At 45.1% G+C, this 18,504-nt stretch overlaps 1 protein-coding gene and 1 long non-coding RNA gene across 4 annotated transcripts in view; one reads left to right on the forward strand and one right to left on the reverse strand.

The window, feature by feature from the left end:
- Nucleotides 1-18,504, reverse strand: part of LOC121573840 (bone morphogenetic protein receptor type-1B) — a 146,291-nt gene that overhangs the window by 21,057 nt on the left and 106,730 nt on the right. For 2 of the 3 annotated variants that reach the window (XM_041886174.2, XM_041886175.2), the window contains exon 4: nt 136-421. The exons of the other annotated variant lie outside the window; for it this stretch is intronic. In XM_041886174.2, the coding sequence (XP_041742108.1) occupies nt 136-223 (88 nt within the window). In that variant the 5' untranslated portion in view covers nt 224-421. The remainder of the gene's footprint in view (nt 1-135; nt 422-18,504) is intronic. 3 annotated transcript variants of the gene reach the window in all.
- LOC121573842 lies at nt 527-4,433 on the forward strand. The gene is made up of 3 exons (XR_006002102.1): nt 527-548; nt 3,565-3,696; nt 4,232-4,433. It is a non-coding gene; the product is annotated as an uncharacterized LOC121573842 (long non-coding RNA).

Genomic DNA, 18,504 nt, shown 5'->3' on the forward strand with positions numbered 1-18,504 from the left:
AAATAGAGACCATGCTGAAGTTTCTTATTAGTCAGCCCCAGTCCATCAGCAGAGAGAGAGAGAGAGAGAGAGACAGACAGACAGAGTCCTGTAGTAACAGAGACGCAGTAGATAGTCCAGTGTTGGGCTACTCACCGTCAGTCCCGGGGCTCAGTGAAGCCAGTCCAGTCACCAGCAGTACAGTCCTCCAGGCCCATCCCCACGGCAACCACACCACCACCATCCTACTGTTCTTGTACCAACGCACGCACAATCCCTGAGACACTAGCTGGCAACACAGCCGCACCCGCCGCTACGCAGAGAGGATGTGTGTGTGCCTCTACGTGAGTGAGTGCCAGTCCCCCTCTGTCTCTTCTGCGATCTCAGGAACTCCCCACAACACACTGCCACCCTGCAGCCTCCAGCGCTATGCACTGACAGCCTGGGAGAGAGAGAGGGGAGAGAGAGAGGGGGGGAGAGGAGGAGGAGGGAGTTACTCAGTTGCTCTCTCTCACACTGTTGTTTGGCCAGCCTTTTCTCTGAACACCTCATGGGGAGAACAACAAAAGGTACAGCTGAGCCTCCCTGGACCCCACCACACCCACACACCCACACCCACACCCACACCCACACACACACACACACACTGGCACACATACATTCCCGTTCAAAAAGTAGGACATTGGCATGGGGGGGCAAAAGAGGGCAGCGGGGGGAAATATGGAGCAAAAGGGGGGTTGATTGGGGTCTGTGAAAGGGCATATATAAAACCAGTTTGACACAGAGAGGGTGAAAGCATGGAGGATGAGAGGGAAAGTAAGGATGTTTCTCATAGATGTGCATTACAGAAGTCTGGTCGCCTGAACTCATCCATGAGCATGATTCAACGCAACGTGTTTTTGTTACTTCATCCAGTGGAAGAAGTGGCGATGTATCTCAGCATATCTCTGGTGTTCAGGAGAGTAGTTCCTGTGTGTGTGACAGCTCATCACAGACCAGTTACAGAGCAGTATGCAAAGTGTGAAGAAAACACAAACGGCCTGACGCGCGTACACACTCACAAAAGCTCTTCATATGTCATGTGATTACCGCCCACACCTCTGGGCAGCAGCACACCCCCTCTCTCTCACCAATACACACACACAACCTCCCAATTGGGCCAAATTCCACCAGGCAGCACAATACTGTCTGTGGGTTACAACCTTAAGAGGATTAGCCCAGCTATTACCAAGATTATATCAAGTTTTCTAGAGTGCCCCTCAAAACAGTTTGCTGTGGTGTGCTGGTGCAACAGGGCCGATTAACATACAGTGTCATTCTAGGCCGTGATTTGGTGGAGGGTGTGTGTTTAACCACAAGAGAAAATAAATCTGTGGTCCAAATGGTGGGGTGAGCGGTAGGTAGCCAAATAAAGACAATAACAGCTGCCATATAGTCATGATGGCAGTCAAGAACGTGGTTAGAGGAAAAACAACAATGTAAAAGTGGAAATAAACAACCAACCAAATGGGCTGCTCTTCTCCTACACCTGTTATTTCTCCATAAGGACCTCCATGGACAGCCGCCTGAATCCACTCTCCCAGCCAGGATAGGGGGCTTCTCTCCCAGCCAGGATAGGGGGCTTCTCTCCCGGCCTGGATAGGGGGCTTCTCTCCCGGCCTAGATAGGGGGCTTCTCTCCCAGCCTGGATAGGGGGCTTCTCTCCCAGCCAGGATAGGGGGCTTCTCTCCCAGCCAGGATAGGGGGCTTCTCTCCCAGCCAGGATAGGGGGCTTCTCTCCCATCCAGGATAGGGGACTTCTCTCCCAGCCAGGATAGGGGACTTCTCTCCCAGCCAGGATAGGGGACTTCTCTCCCAGCCAGAATAGGGGACTTCTCTCCCAGCCAGGATAGGGGACTTCTCTCCCAGCCGGGATAGGGGACTTCTCTCCCAGCCGGGATAGGGGACTTCTCTCCCAGACAGGATAGGGGACTTCTCTCCCAGCCAGGATAGGGGACTTCTCTCCCAGCCAGGATAGGGGACAGGACAGGGGGGCAGTAGACAAGGGCTGTAGTCTGGAACTCTTTCCCTGCAAGGCTGTATGTCTATCTGTCACTCCTGATTTGCGCCGCGCTCTGGATTAAATGTGATAAGTCTGCCTTCCCTGGAGCACGAGTGCATGGGGAGAGATGTGAACGGGTCAGCGCACCTCACACACCCCCTCTGAGCTGCATCAAACGCCCAGCGTGGAGTCCCCCTGCCCTGATCAAGCAGCCGCGAAGACCCAGGGAGATGGGAGGGGGTGAGGGGGTGAGGGGCGCAGCAGGTGGGGGTGGTTGGTGGGGGTCTGGTCGGGCAGATAAAGGAGTTTTGGAAATGTCGGCTGGCTGGGGGGATTTTGAGATGTTCAATTAACCCTTTCTATCCTGACCGCTTTCACTATTGCTTTGATTCCTCCGTTGAGCTCCAAACCGCGGATCCACTTTTCAAGTCTTGTTACATATAGCCAGCCGTCTGTTGGTTAGGTTTGCTAAGAAGAACAATCTGTCAGCACCTTGACAACTTCAAGCAACCATGCTGTTATTAGCTGTTGCTCTCCAACTAAAACCTGATCAGAGAAACAGGAATATTTGCTTGGACATGCAAAGCACCTGCATACAACAGCTTGACTCATTTAGCTGGCACTTGGTGTCTTTGATGGTTATCACTACCACCCACAAATATGTCATTTGAGAACAGTTGTAAAAAAAAATATTAGCAGTAATGTGGCATGAAAATATGCCTAGCTTCTTGAAATTCAAAGGAAAACATTGAGACAAAACACCCTTCATTGTACTGCAAGATAAATGGTGAAGAATAACCTCAGAAACCTCACCACTAAACCATGGTAACAAAAAGACGTGACAACAACCCAGATGATGAAATTACAATGGGCCAGCGAAGGAATGCGTGTCATGAGCAATGTTCCGCCGACGGCCACACTGACCCCAGGCTCTGTGAGAAATAGGGGGGATTTGCCCGAGGCCTCTGTGAGAAATTGGGGGATTTTCAGCAGCTCAGTGGTTAAACCTGCTGCTGTCACAGAATCTTGGGCTGAATCTTGGGCCGTTTATTACCGTGGCAACACAGCTGCATGGAGCAGGGAGTCCAATCAGGGTGCAGGGATGGAGAGGAGTGTGACATCATGTTTATCCCAAGGCCAGACAGTGAGACATATCTCCTTTTGTGGAGCTCTCATCAACTTCATTCTCATTTCACATGAAGAACACTGACATCTTCCTTATTGTGAAATACACCCAGCTCCCATCTCCCTCTCCCCCAGCAGGCTCCTGGTTTCTCTATAGAGTTCCTAACCATTAACTATCTTGTCAGTTAGCTGTCAGGCAAAATCAGGACAATACAATATGGTAGCCAGGTTTGTGGGATAAGTTTATTAGAAAACAAACCAATGCTGTTAAATGTTTGTTATAAAACGTATCCACCTGCTTTGGCAGTTCGACACAAAAGCAGCATAGTCTGTGTATGACCCAGCACTCTCTAAATCATTATGTGGATCCCATATATAAATGATATCCCATTTTAAATGTGACCCCCCCTTCTCTTTAGCCCACAGCTCTCCTCCCCTGCAGAGCTCATCCAGAGAGAGAAGAAAGAACCTTATGAATATGCAAGACCACACAATGGAACAGCTCAGAGATTCTGCTCCGTTTCAAGCTTTGAAGTCCAAAGGAATGCTGAGTGAGTAGAAAGAAAATACAAACTTTATTCAATGATGGTAAAAGAATGTCACATCAAGGCTCTCTCTCTGTGAGGGACCTGCTGAAAGCACTCAGCCACAATAATTTCTATTGCTGCAGATGAGAATGGATAAGACTCCTCCACAAACCCATTTCACAAGAGAATGATAGCTGGCCTTAATTCTGAGATTCTGCATTCCCCCGTTATGAAATAAAAACACGAAGGGGAGGAGAAACAAGGTCTTAGTACACAGAAGGACAGAAGAGTTTTTCCAGTTGTCATTTCTGAAAATAACACGGAATGCCACCAACATCAAATGCAATTAGGGCTGACCCCATTTAGTCGACTGGTCGATTGTTTGGTAGATAGGCTGTTGGTCGACCGAGATTTCTTTAGTCCAGCGGTAGCCCCCCTAAAAAAATCACTCTAAGACATGTGCTACTGAAATTGTATATGGTTATATTACATAGGAACAATGGTGCAACACTAATATAAATAATATTATTTTATAACAGATGCGCTTTCTCCCACGTAGGATAGCGGTCGCTGTCCGCGGATCTGAAACACATCAGTGCGCTGTTGAATTGGCGCCTTTTCCTAGACCATGTGGCTATGTGCATAATAGCACCAGCATATTGGTGTAGAGAACATTGCGGCGGAGGCAGCAGCGGAGTAAGAAGATGAGAAAACAGCCTTTGCCTTAAATGACTAAGAAAAGTGAGGAGAGAGGAAACACCAACTTAATTAGGTCTATAATCAATAGCCTAACTGTTGAATGTGCCTGGCTTTATAAATCATCCATATACGGTAAATCTATAGGAATAAGACAGATCCTGCTTCTGTTGCCTGTTTGAGTGTTTGTTTAATAGCCTACTGATTCCGTGAGCACCAACCACAACATGTCGGATAAACAATTTCACAAATTACGGCTGTGTTTAATCTTTGCTATGCTGTAATAAAGGCTTTAGACTTTTTTTCATTCGAACAGCCTCTCTGGTATTATTTATCATTTATTTAGTGTTGTTTACACGGTTCCAAAATGTCAGAAAAAGTATATTTATAACAATAATAATAATAATAACCCTCCTTTTTCTTGATCTCCTTATTGTTATTATTGCTATTATTGTTATGAATCATCATTATTATAATAATAAGTAAAGTCATTATCATTAGTACGCTTAGTATCAGCCTTGTATAACCACCATTGAGCTGAAATCTTAATACTGTAACTTACTTAGGGCTATATTTCAATACTTATATAAGCTACAGTACTGTATCAATCAATCATTCATTCGTTCATTTACATTTTAGTCATTTAGCAGACGCTCTTATCCAGAGCGACTTACAGTTAAGTGAGTGCATACATTTTCATACTGGCCCCCCGTGGGAATCGAACCCACAACCCTGGCGTTGCAAACGTCATGCTCTACCAACTGAGCTACATCCCTGCCGGCCATTCCCTCCCCTACCCTGGACGACGCTGGCTAATTATGCGCTGCCCCATGGGTCTCCCGGTCGCGGCCGGCTACGACAGAGTCTGGATTCGAAGCAGGATCTCTAGTGGTGCCACTCGTTCATGTCGTCACACAGCATACGAGTCATTCATGATACGAGTCATTCAAACATTTTAGCTTTAAAATAAAATAACAAAGTGATCCTTGAATAATTAGCATAAACAATAAATAAACCGTTCCATTTTGGAAATTGCATTCACGAATGAATGCGACTGGTTTTAGTATTTGCTGTAATGAAGGCTTTACAAAAACAAAACAAAACTTTACAAAAGACTATTGTATACTTGTGTTGTTTACATTGTTCCTAATGGTCAGAGAAATTATATTGTAATCTAACGGCACCTGTTTGGCACACATAATATGCACGCAGCGCTTGCGCCTTACCTTATTTGTCTTGATCTCCAGTATTTTCCACAACTAATCAAATTTCTTCCACACATCTGACTTCCTCTTTACCTTCTGAGCAAACAGTAAACATTCCCCCGTTTCGTGTTTATTTGTCACGACCTCTGCATCAATTTTTCTGTCACATGTGTTACAGTGTTCGGAGTTTGTTATAACCAATTTATTGATATGATTATGATATGCTCTAGGTCCTATTGGTCACGAGCATGCAATGCATACATGTGTCACGTAAAGAGAGCAAGGGTTGAGGGAATAGGAAATGTTTTTCCTTAACAAATGAGGAATTTCAGTAACTGAACTTTTCAGTCAGAAAATGGCTGTTCAGCAACACGGACAGCGCGATAAACACTGTTGATGTTATGTGGTGGTCGCTGCAGCAGGGAGGAGAGAGAGACAACGGGTGCTAGTCACACAGTCACTCGCTGTCTGTTTTTTAAACACAGCGGAGTAAGTCTGAGCCTGGCCCGGCACAATCAAATTAATTGCTGCTCGGACTCCTCTAGTAATTTGTGTGTCTTAATTATTTAATCAAACAGTGCGCTTAAAACATCAGAGAAGCTCACTGCATATCGTTGATTTGATTAAAATGAATAGGATGTGTCTATATATGGAAAAATACAAGTTTGAAAATGTAGATCAATCGATTGGTCGAAGAACAGACGACTCTCGGTCGACCAAGATTTTTTTTAGTCGGGGACAGCCCTAAATACAACTCATTAAACTGGTTTTGGGAATGAAATGTAAACCGCTATGTCCTGTATCAGTTAGAAAATACACCTGCATGCAAATATTCACAACACAAGATGTTGGATCTCTCTGTTCTAGATAAAGGTAGTACAATGTGTATCTATGTGTCAATTTATTGCATAGGAAAACCCACGCAGATAAATAAGTTATAATTAAGTGTAAGGTGCAGTGGGTGTTGACTGACTGATAGACAGGGGCCCGGGCCCACACAGTTCCTGTGAGCTGAATGCCTGCAGTCCTACACTAGGCTGTATAAATGTCATGATGTTGGTTTGTGATGCTCGTAAACATCTCACCTGCGCACACACACACTGATCCTAGCCAGGCAAGTTCCTCTCTCTACACAGAGCTTATGTTACTGAATGTTTCCGATACAAACACAGAGAAAACAAAGAAGGCTAACATTTCACATCTGAATAAGCATTCATAAAATGTACTCAAAAGGTAGATGATGTAGGACGTCATTTCAGACACTTATCAACAATGCAAAGAAGGCACAAGGTAAACCATGGTATTAGACTACAGTGGGGAAAAAAGTATTTAGTCAGCCACCAATTGTGCAAGTTCTCCCACTTAAAAAGATGAGAGAGGCCTGTAATTTTCATCATAGGTACACGTCAACTATGACAGACAAAATGAGAAAAAAATAATCAAGACAATCACATTGTAGGATTTTTTATGAATTTATTTGCAAATTATGGTGGAAAATAAGTATTTGGTCAATAACAAAAGTTTCTCAATACTTTGTTATATACCCTTTGTTGGCAATGACACAGGTCAAACGTTTTCTGTAAGTTTTCTGTAAGTCAGATCTCCTCTAGAGCAGTGATGTTTTGGGGCTGTCGCTGGGCAACACAGACTTTCAACTCCCTCCAAAGATTTTCTATGGGGTTGAGATCTGGAGACTGGCTAGGCCACTCCAGGACCTTGAAATGCCTCACGACCTCCTTCGTTGCCCGGGCGGTGTGTTTGGGATCATTGTCATGCTGAAAGACCCAGCCACGTTTCATCTTCAATGCCCTTGCTGATGGAAGGAGGTTTTCACTCAAAATCTCACGATACATGGCCCCATTCATTCTTTCCTTTACACGGATCAGTCGTCCTGGTCCCTTTGCAGAAAAACAGCCCCAAAGCATGATGTTTCCACCCCCATGCTTCACAGTAGGTATGGTGTTCTTTGGATGCAACTCAGCATTCTTTGTCCTCCAAACACGACGAGTTGAGTTTTTACCAAAAAGTTCTATTTTGGTTTCATCTGACCATATGACATTCTCCCAATCCTCTTCTGGATCATCCAAATGCACTCTAGCAAACTTCAGACGGGCCTGGACATGTACTGGCTTAAGCAGGGGGACACGTCTGGCACTGCAGGATTTGAGTCCCTGGCGGCGTAGTGTGTTACTGATGGTAGGCTTTGTTACTTTGGTCCCAGCTCTCTGCAGGTCATTCACTAGGTCCCCCCGTGTGGTTCTGGGATTTTTGCTCACCGTTCTTGTGATCATTTTGACCCCACGGGGATGAGATCTTGCGTGGAGCCCCCAGATCGAGGGAGATTATCAGTGGTCTTGTATGTCTTCCATTTCCTAATAATTGCTCCCATAGTTGATTTCTTCAAACCAAGCTGCTTACCTATTGCAGATTCAGTCTTCCCAGCCTGGTGCAGGTCTACAATTTTGTTTCTGGTGTCCTTTGACAGCTCTTTGGTCTTGGCCATAGTGGAGTTTGGAGTGTGACTGTTTGAGGTTGTGGACAGGTGTATTTTATACTGATAACAAGTTCAAACAGGTGCCATTAATACAGGTAACGAGTGGAGGACAGAGGAGCCTCTTAAAGAATAAGTTACAGGTCTGTGAGAGCCAGAAATCTTGCTTGTTTGTAGGTGACCAAATACTTATTTTCCACCATAATTTGCAAATAAATTCATAAAAAATCTTACAATGTGATTTTCTGGAAAAAAAATGCTCAATTTGTCTGTCATAGTTGACGTGTACTTATGATGAAAATTACAGGCCTCTCTCATCTTTTTAAGTGGGAGAACTTGCACAATTGGTGGCTGACTAAATACTTTTTTCCCCCACTGTATGTTGTAACTGCTAATTGAGTTACTGGTCCTTCACTGGTATGGAATGAGCTACAGCCCAACCAAAAGAAAGCGCCACAAGACTGGGAGGAAGAAATTGGTGTGTTTCTTTGTATTAAATCAGTGAAATTTCTCTGTAGCTAAAACAATAGCTGGAATAATTACAGTTTGGTAGCAGCTTTATAAAACATGAACCGTACAGTCTATTGGGTGAAGAGACAGAGTTCCTCCGCTGCCCAGGGGAAGAGGCTGGACGAGACACTACAGTGAGCCACGCTCTTAAAGGGATTCTGTAGACAGTAGTGTAAGAGGGCAATCCTCCCTGCAGCTGTAAAGCACCTCTGGCATGGCCCAGACTACTGTGAATTATGACATGTCTACATCCCAGGGCACTTTTACTACACAGACACTTAGGTTTTAGTTGACTGTGTTTCTTAAAATATCCCTAATTGGTTGATAGACACGTCCACACAAAAGATAGATAGCCTGTATAAGGCATTCTCTCTTTTGAAAAACAGTATTATGGTATTTTTACACTTATATTGTTGTAAATTAAGAGTCTGAAGTGTTATAAATTATAAGTGGAAGAATAACTTATTTTTCCATCATTTGGTTTCCATTTGTTTATTGGTCCTTTTGTTCAGGAGGAATGTGTTGGTTGTTCCCAGAGAGAGGGAAGGAGGAAAGGAGGGAAAAGCGATAGAACAGTGGAAGATGGAAAGGGGAAGTTATTTCACATCAGGCTGACGGTAGTGAGATTCCAGTCGTAGCAAACACTGACTCAGGACATTCCTCAGAACGAGCTGTCAACCAGCCTCATTTTCCAATCATGAAATGTTGCTTTCTGTTAGGCCCTGGAGCATAGTCTAGTGTATTTTGTAACTGAACTGAACAGTATGTCACACCCAGAAAGTGACTCCTTTTTAAATGTCACACCACAAGTGCTCTAAATAAAAAAGCATGTTGAGATGGCAAATTATCTCAGGTAAAATGTAACTCAGCTCTCTCAAATTACCTCTAAAATGTCAAATTATTTATATCTAGTGGATACTCCTCTACCCAGAAACGGACAAAACAATACAAACAATATGTGGTACCTGGGTAGTGTTAACAAAAAGCTGGAAGCTATTCAGACAAACAAACATGCCCCCAATCTCCATATCTCTGCTTGCTGCAGCATTGAGCTCCAGTGAATGGCCTGTTATTCTAGTACAGTTCGGGGCCTATACACTGGACCTATTTAACAACAGTGCACCTGAATCACACCTGCTCCTTACGTTTCACCCATGGGCACCTTGGTTACTAAACAGCCACACAACCCTGGAGATGGATTTCATCTACCCACTGTTTGGCCTCTCACTGCAGAGAAGGTGCGCCAAAGAATGAAAGGGTTCTTGTGGTTTTCCATGGCTAAGGCAGGCAACCCCAGGCACTGGCCAAGAACAGCACAAATCTCTCTCTCTCTTCTTTCACTCCACCTCTCGCTTTCCGTCTCTTCGTCAGTGTGTTCTGCTTACAGAGCCTAGTCTTGCCTGCCTGTAGCCTGAGTTTTTCCAATGAGAGGGCCGCCTTGTTTGTGTCAGCAGCAGGCTTCCCATCAGTTTCCCCTCTCTGTAGCCACACTCTTATTCAGTCATTGAACACCTGATAATTTCCCTCTGGCGCCTTCTCTAATATATGTAAGGTGTATTTCTAAGTTGGCATCCAATCACCAAAGGCTAAATCTCACCACAATAATAATAACAGAACAGAGCACCCTGGGTAAATTATATCAAGACAGTAAGAGTGATTGACATCTCTGAAAGTCATGAGAACTGAGAATATTGTACGCTCAAATAACCTGGAGCATTCTGAGGGAGACCAGTAAACATTTACATAGGCCTTAAAGGAGAGTAATAGCCCCGAATCAGGGGCGTAATGCACCCCAAAAATCTGAGGGGGCACAAAGTATATGAGAATGGTTTGGGTGGTAGTCCCCCGTCCGCAAGTTGGAGAATTTTGCATTTTTCAAATACCAGAAACAGCATTTCCCTGTAATCTAGGGCCATAATCATTATGCTTAATTCTATGTTTAAATTTTAAAAAATGTATCTGCATATCGAAGCATTCCTCTTGAGCTGTCTGTATCCTCCTGACTGGTGAAAACTACATTTGTATTTATTAAGGATCCCCATTAGCTCTTCCTATGGTCCAGCAACATTAAGGCAGTTTTATACAATTTAAAATATTACATGACATTACATTTAATAACACTTTAAACAATACATTAAGTGTGTTCCCTCTACTCTACTATCACATATCTACAATACAAAATCCATGTGTACGTGTTTGTAGAGTGCATCTTACCATGTGTATGATTGTCTCTTCACAGTCCCTGCTGTTCCATAAAGTGTATTTTTATCTGTTTTTTAAATCTGATTCTACAGCTTGCATCAGTTACCTGATGTGGAATACAGTTCCATGTAGCCATGCCTCTATATAGTACTGTGAGTCTCCCATAGTCTGTTCTGGACTTGGGGATTGTGAAGAGACCTTTGGTGGCATGTCTTGTGGGGTATGCATGGGTGTCCGAGCTATGTGCTAGTAGTTTAAAAACAGACACCTCTGTGCATTCAGAATTTCAACACTTCTTACAAAAACAAGTAGTGATGAAATCAATCTCTCCTCCAATTCGAGATTGACATGCTGAATTATTAATGTAAGCTCTCTGTGTACATTTGAGCCAATTATAATTTTCCGAGGTCCCTCTTTGTGGCACCTGACCACACGACTGAACAGTAGTCCAGGTGCGACAAAACTAGGGCCTGTAGGACCTACCTTGTTGATAGTGCTGTTAAAAAGGCAGAGCAGTGCTTTATTATGGACAGACTTCTCCCCATCTTAGCTACTGTTGTATAAACATGTTTTGACCATGACCGTTTACAATCCAGGGTTACTCCAAGCAGTTTAGTCACCTCAACTTGCTTAATTTCCACATTACTAATAACAAGATTTAGTTGACGTTTAGGGTGTAGTGAATGATTTGTCACAAATACAATGCTTTTAGTTTTTCAAATATTTAGGCGTAACTTATTCCTTGCCACCCATCCTGACTCGAACTGCAGCTCTCTGTTAAGTGTTGCAGTGATTTCACTCGCTGTAGTAGCTGACGTGTATAGTGTTGAGTCATCCGCATACATAGACACACTGGCTTTCCTCAAGGCCAGTGGTATGTCATTAGTAAAGATTGAAAAAAGTAAGGGGCCTAGACAGCTGCCATGTGGAATTCCTGATTCTACCTGGATTATGTTTGAGACGCTAGGGCTGTTGCGGTGACCATATTACCGCCACACCGGCGGTCACGAGTCATGAAGGCAGTCAAATTCCACATGACCGTTTAGTCACGGTAATTAGGCTTCTCCAAGCTCTGATGCTGCTGCTGGTCATTAGTAGCCTACCAAACTTGCTAACTGTCTGGTACTCAGCACTCTATTGTTGTGTTGCGCAACATTGTTATAGGCTATGCAATTGCGGGAGAAAACAGAGTGATGGCCGCTAATAAAAAGAGGAGGATCCCATCAGCTTTCTATAAGCTAGGCACATTGCTTATATTTACAACAGGAGTATAGCCTACCTGGCTGGCATGAAAATAAACCATGGGGAAAAGCGTCCTCCATTCGCTATTTAAGTGCATAGATGACATGTATTTTTTTCCCGCTGCCCCTGTTTCGATGCATGATAATGGTCCATTCTAAATCAAAACAAATGTCACACATACAGTGGGGAGAACAAGTATTTGATACACTGCCGATTTTGCAGGTTTTCCTACTTACAAAGCATGTAGAGGTCTGTAATTTTTATAATAGGTACACTTCAACTGTGAGAGACGGAATCTAAAACAAAAATCCAGAAAATCACATTGTATGATTTTTAAGTAATTAATTTGCATTTTATTGCATGACATAAGTATTTGATCACCTACCAACCAGTAAGAATTCCGGCTCTCACAGACCTGTTAGTTTTTCTTTAAGAAGCCCTCCTGTTCTCCACTCATTACCTGTATTAACTGCACCTGTTTGAACTCGTTACCTGAATAAAAGACACCTGTCCACACACTCAATCAAACAGACTGTCACTTTTGATTATGGTGTTTTCCGCTAATGGAACATTCGCACTTATACCATGTGCGCATTGCTGCGCTTATAATGTGAAGAAACAGCCCAATAGTTTATCAACATTTTATGCTAAATGTTCTGATCTGTTGTGTCAGCCACATTGCATAAAACATTTTTTGGGGTGCTAGTGGTTGTATTAATTTGGGATCTATCGCATCCCACAACTGTCCCAGACTATGTTTGGAATATTTATTTCTCACACAGAATAGAATAGGTCGACGTTTGTACTATGGGGGATAGTAGATTGACAGACGGCTAGTGCTTTTGCAGTACGTTAGGCCTTTTTTCTTTTCTTTTTCTTTTTCACCTTTATTTAACCAGGTAAGCCAGTTGAGAACATGTTCTCATTTACAACTGCGACCTGGCCAAGATAAAGCAAAGCAGTGCGATAAAAACAACAACACAGAGTTACATATGGGGTAAACAAAACATAAAGTCAAAAATACAACAGAATATATATATATATACAGTGTGTGCGAATGTAGTAAGTTATGGAGGTAAGGCAATAAATAGGCCATAGTGCAAAATAGTTACAATTTTGTATAATTCTGGAATGATAGATGTGCAAAAGATGATGTACAAATAGAGATATTGGGGTGCAAATTAGCAAAATAAATAACAATATGGAGATGAGGTAGTTGGGTGGGCTAATTTCAGAAAGGCTGTGTACAGGTGCAGTGATCGGTAAGCTGCTCTGACAACTGACGCTTAAAGTTAGTGAGGGAGATAAGAGTCTCCAGCCAGTTCCAGTCATTGGCAGCAGAGAACTGGAAGGAATGGCGGCCAAAGGAGGTGTTGGCTTTGGGGATGACCAGTGAGATATACCTGCTGGAGCGCAGACTACGGGTGGGTGTTGCTATGGTGACCAATGAGCTAAGATAAGACGGGGATTTGCCTAGCAGTGATTTATAGATGACCTGGAGCCAGTGGGTTTGGCGACGAATATGTAGTGAGGGCCAGCCAACAAGGGCGTACAGGTCACAATGGTGGGTAGTATATGGGGCTTTGGTGACAAAACGGATGGCACTGTGATAGACTACATCCAATTTGCTGAGTAGTGTGTTGGAGGCTATTTTGTAAATGACATCGCCGAAGTCAAGGATCGGTAGGATAGTCAGTTTTACGAGGGCATGTTTGGCAGCATGAGTGAAGGAGGCTTTGTTGCGAAATAGGAAGCCGATTCTAGATCTAACTTTTGATTGGATATGCTTAATGTGACTCTGGAAGGAGAGTTTACAGTCTAACCAGACACCTAGGTATTTGTAGTTGTCCACATACTCTAGGTAAGACCCGCCGACAGTAGTGATTCTAGTCGGGTGGGCGGGTGCAAGCAGCGTTCGGTTGAAGAGCATGCATTTAGTTTTACTAGTGTTTAAGAGCAGTTGGAGGCTACGGAAGGAGTGTTGTATGGCATTGAAGCTCGTTTGGAGGTTTGTTAACACAGTGTCCAATGAAGGGCCAGATGTATACAAAATGGTGTCGTCCGCATAGAGGTGGATCCGAGCGTCACCAGCAGCAAGAGCGACATCATTGATATACACAGAGAATAGAGTCGGCCCGAGAATTGAACCCTGTGGCACGCCCATAGAGATGGCCAGAGGTCCAGACAACAGGCCCTCCGATTTGACACATTGAACTCTATCTGAGAAGTAGTTGGTCAACCAGGCTGCACAGTACTGTCTATTATCAATCGCAGTTATAATATTGTTTAGGACCTTGAGCGTGGCTGAGGTGCACCCATGACCAGCTCGGAAACCGGATTGCATAGCGGAGAAGGTACGGTGGGATTCGAAATGGTCAGTGATCTGTTTGTTAACTTGGCTTTCAAAAACTTTCGAAAGACAGGGCAGGATGGATATAGGTCTATAACAGTTAGGATATAGAGTGTCACCCCCTTTGAAGAGGAGGATGACCGTGGCAGCTTTCCAATCTCTGCGGATCTCAGACGTTACGAAAGAGAGGTTGAACAGGCTAGTAATAGGGGTTGCGACAATTTCGGCGGCTAATTTTTGAAAGAAAGGGTCCAGATTGTCTAGCCCAGCTGATTTGAAGGAGTCCAGATTTTTTAGCTCTTTCAGAACATCAGCTGTCTGAATTTGTGTGAAGGAGAAGCGGGGGGCATGGGCAAGTTGCAGCGGAGGGTGCAGAGCTGGTGGCCGGGGTAGTGGTAGCCAGGTGGAAAGCATGGCCAGCCGTAAAATGCTTGTTGAAATTCTCGATTATTGTACATTTATCGGTGGTGACAGTGTTTCCTAGCCTCAGTGCAGTGGGCAGTTGGGAGGAGGTGCTCTTATTTTCCATGGACTTTACAGTGTCCCAACACTTTTTGGAGTTAGTGCTACAGGATGCAAATTTCTGTTTGAAAAAGCTAGCCTTTGCTTTCCTAACTGATTGTGTATATTGGTTCCTGACTTCCCTAAAAAGTTGCATATCGCAGGGGCTGTTCGATGCTAATGCAGTACGCTACAGGATGTTTTTGTGCAGGTCAAGGGCAGTCAAGTCTGAGGAGAACCAGGGGCTATATCTGTTCTTAGTTCTGATTTTTTTGAATGGGGCATGCTTATTTAAGATTGAGAGGAAAGCACTTTTAAAGAACAACCAGGCATCCTCTACTGACGGAATGAGGTCAATATCCATCCAGGATACCCGGGCCAGGTCAATTAGAAAGGCCTGCTCGCTAAAGTGTTTTAGGGAGCATTTGACAGTGATGAGGGGTGGTCGTTTGATCGCGGACTCATTACGGACGCAGGCAATAAGGCAGTGATCGCTGAGATCCTGGTTGAAGACAGCGGAGGTGTATTTAGAGGGTACATTTGTCAGGATGATATCTATGAGGGTGCCCATGTTTACAGATTTAGGGTTGTACCTGGTAGGTTCGTTGATCATTTGTGTGAGATTGAGGGCATCTAGTTTAGATTGTAGGTTGGCCGGGGTGTTAAGCATATCCCAGTTTAGGTCACCAAGCAGTACGAACTCTGAGGATAGATGGGGGGCAATCAGTTCACATATGGTGTCCAGGGCACAGCTCGGGGCTGAGGGGGGGTCTGTAGCAAGCGGCAACAGTGAGAGACTTATTTCTGGAAAGGTGGATTTTTAGAAGTAGAAGCTCAAACTGTTTGTGCACAGACCTGGATAGTACGATAGAGCTCTGCAGGCTATCTGTACAGTAGATTGCAACTCCACCCCCTTTGGCAGTTCTATCGAGATGGAAAATGTTGTAGTTGGGGATTGACATTTCTGAATTTTTGGTGGCCTTCCTAAGCCAGGATTCAGACACTGCTAGAACATCAGGGTTGGCAGAGTGTGCTAACGCAGTGAATAACTCAAACTTAGGAAGGAGGCTTCGGATATTAACGTGCAAGAAACCAAGGCTTTTACGATTACAGAAGTCAACAAATGATAACGCCTGGGGAGTAGGAGTGATACTGGGGGCTACAGGGCCTGGGTTAACCTCAGAGGAGGAGTAGAATAAGGATATGGCTAAAGGCTTTAAGTACTGGTCTTCTAGTGCGTTGGGTACAGAGAAAAAAAGGGGCAGGTTTCCGGGTGTTGTAGAATAGATTCAGGGCATTATGTACAGAAAAGGATATGGAAGGATAGGAGTACAGTGGAGGTAAACCTAAGTGTTGGGTAACGATGAAGGAGATAGCATCACTGGAGGCACCGATTGAGTCGGTCTCCGCGTGTATGGGGGGTGGGACAAAAGAGCTATCTAAGGCAGGTTTAGCTGGGCTGGGGGATCTACAGTGAAATAGTACAATAAGAAATAAGCGAAACAGCAATAAGCAAGGCATATTGACATGGGAGAGAGGCATAAAGCAATCACAGGTGTAATTCGAGAGAGCTAAGACAACAGCTGGTATTGGCGACAAATTTTGGGCTGAGGCTAAACATAAACAGGATGTGGTACCATAAAATGGAACAGTCCAGCAGGCATCAGCTGTATAGCTGAGTTATCATAAGGTCCGGTGAACAGCAATAGGAGAGTTCGGAGGTAGTTCGGGGGCTGCTACAGCACTAGCTAGCAAGAGGCCACGGCTAGCGTGTGATAGCCCAACAACCTGCCCGCTTGACCCCATCCCCTCCTCTCTTCTCCAGACCATCTCCGGTGACCTTCTCCCCTACCTCACCTCGCTGATCAACTCATCCTTGACCGCTGGCCATGTCCCTTCCGTCTTCAAGAGAGCGAGAGTTGCACCCCTTCTCAAAAAACCAACACTCGATCCCACTGATGTCAACAACTACAGACCAGTATCCCTTCTTTCTTTTCTTTCCAAAACTATTGAGCGTGCCGTCTTTAGCCAACTCTCTTGCTATCTCTCTCAGAATGACCTTCTTGATCCAAACCAGTCAGGTTTCAGGACTGGTCATTCAACTGAGACTGCTCTTCTCTGTGTCACGGAGGCTCTCCGCACTGCTAAAGCTAACTCTCTCTCCTCTGCTCTTGTCCTTCTAGACCTGTCTGCTGCATTTGATACTGTGAACCATCAGATCCTCCTCTCCACCCTCTCCGAGCTGGACATCTCTGGCGCGGCTCACTCCTGGATTGCGTCCTACCTGACCGGTCGCTCCTACCAAGTGGCGTGGCGAGAAGCTGTCTCCGCACCACGTGCTTTCACCACTGGTGTCCCCCAGGGCTCAGTTCTAGGCCCTCTCCTTTTCTCCCTATACACCAAGTCACTTGGCTCTGTCATATCCTCACATGGCCTCTCCTATCATTGCTACGCTGACGATACACAACTAATCTTCTCCTTTCCCCCTTCTGATAACCAGGTGGCGAATCGCATCTCTGCATGTCTGGCCGACATATCAGTATGGATGACGGATCACCACCTCAAGCTGAACCCTGGCAAGACGGAGCTGCTCTTCCTCCCGGGGAAGGACTGCCCGTTCCATGATCTCGCCATCACGGTTGACAACTCTGTTGTGTCCTCCTCCCAGAGTGCGAAGAGCCTTGGCGTGACCCTGGACAACACCCTGTCGTTCTCCGCTAACATCAAGGCGGTGACCCGATCCTGCAGGTTCATGCTCTACAACATTCGGAGAGTACGACCCTGCCTTACACAGGAAGCGGCACAGGTCCTAATCCAGGCACTTGTCATCTCCCGTCTGGATTACTGCAACTCGCTGTTGGCTGGGCTCCCTGCCTGTGCCATTAAACCCCTACAACTCATCCAGAATGCCGCAGCCCGTCTGGTGTTCAACCTTCCCAAGTTCTCTCTCACGTCACCCCCCTCCTCCGCACACTCCACTGGCTTCCAGTTGAAGCTCGCATCCGTTACAAGACCATGGTGCTTGCCTATGGAGCAGTGAGGGGAACGGCACCTCCGTACCTTCAGGCTCTGATCAGTCCCTACACCCAAACGAGGGGCATTGCGTTCATCCACCTCTGGCCTGCTGGCTCCCCTTCCTCTGCGGAAGCATAGTTCCCGCTCAGCCCAGTCAAAACTGTTCGCTGCTCTGGCACCCCAATGGTGGAACAAGCTCCCTCACGACGCCAGGACAGCGGAGTCACTCACCACCTTCCGGAGACATTTGAAACCCCCACCTCTTTAAGGAACACCTGGGATAGGATAAAGTAATCCTTCTACCCCCCAAAAAAAAAAGTATAATTGTAAAGTGGTTATCCCACTGGCTATAGGGTGAATGCACCAATTTGTAGTCGCTCTGGATAAGAGCGTCTGCTAAATGACGTAAATGTGCCCTTGAGCAAGGCACTTAACCCTAATTGCTCCTGTAAGTCGCTCTGGATAAGAGCGTCTGCTAAATGACTAAAATGTAAATGTAATAGCGGGCCGGGGCTAGCAGATGGATCTTCATGGTCGACGTCGTAACGGGAAGCCTGTTGTAACCACATCAGACGATTTCGTCGGCAGACCAGTCATGTTGGATCGGCGGGGCTCCGTGT

The sequence above is a fragment of the Coregonus clupeaformis genome, chromosome 9 (assembly GCF_020615455.1).
Source record: "Coregonus clupeaformis isolate EN_2021a chromosome 9, ASM2061545v1, whole genome shotgun sequence".
Taxonomy (NCBI): Eukaryota; Metazoa; Chordata; class Actinopteri; order Salmoniformes; family Salmonidae; genus Coregonus; species Coregonus clupeaformis.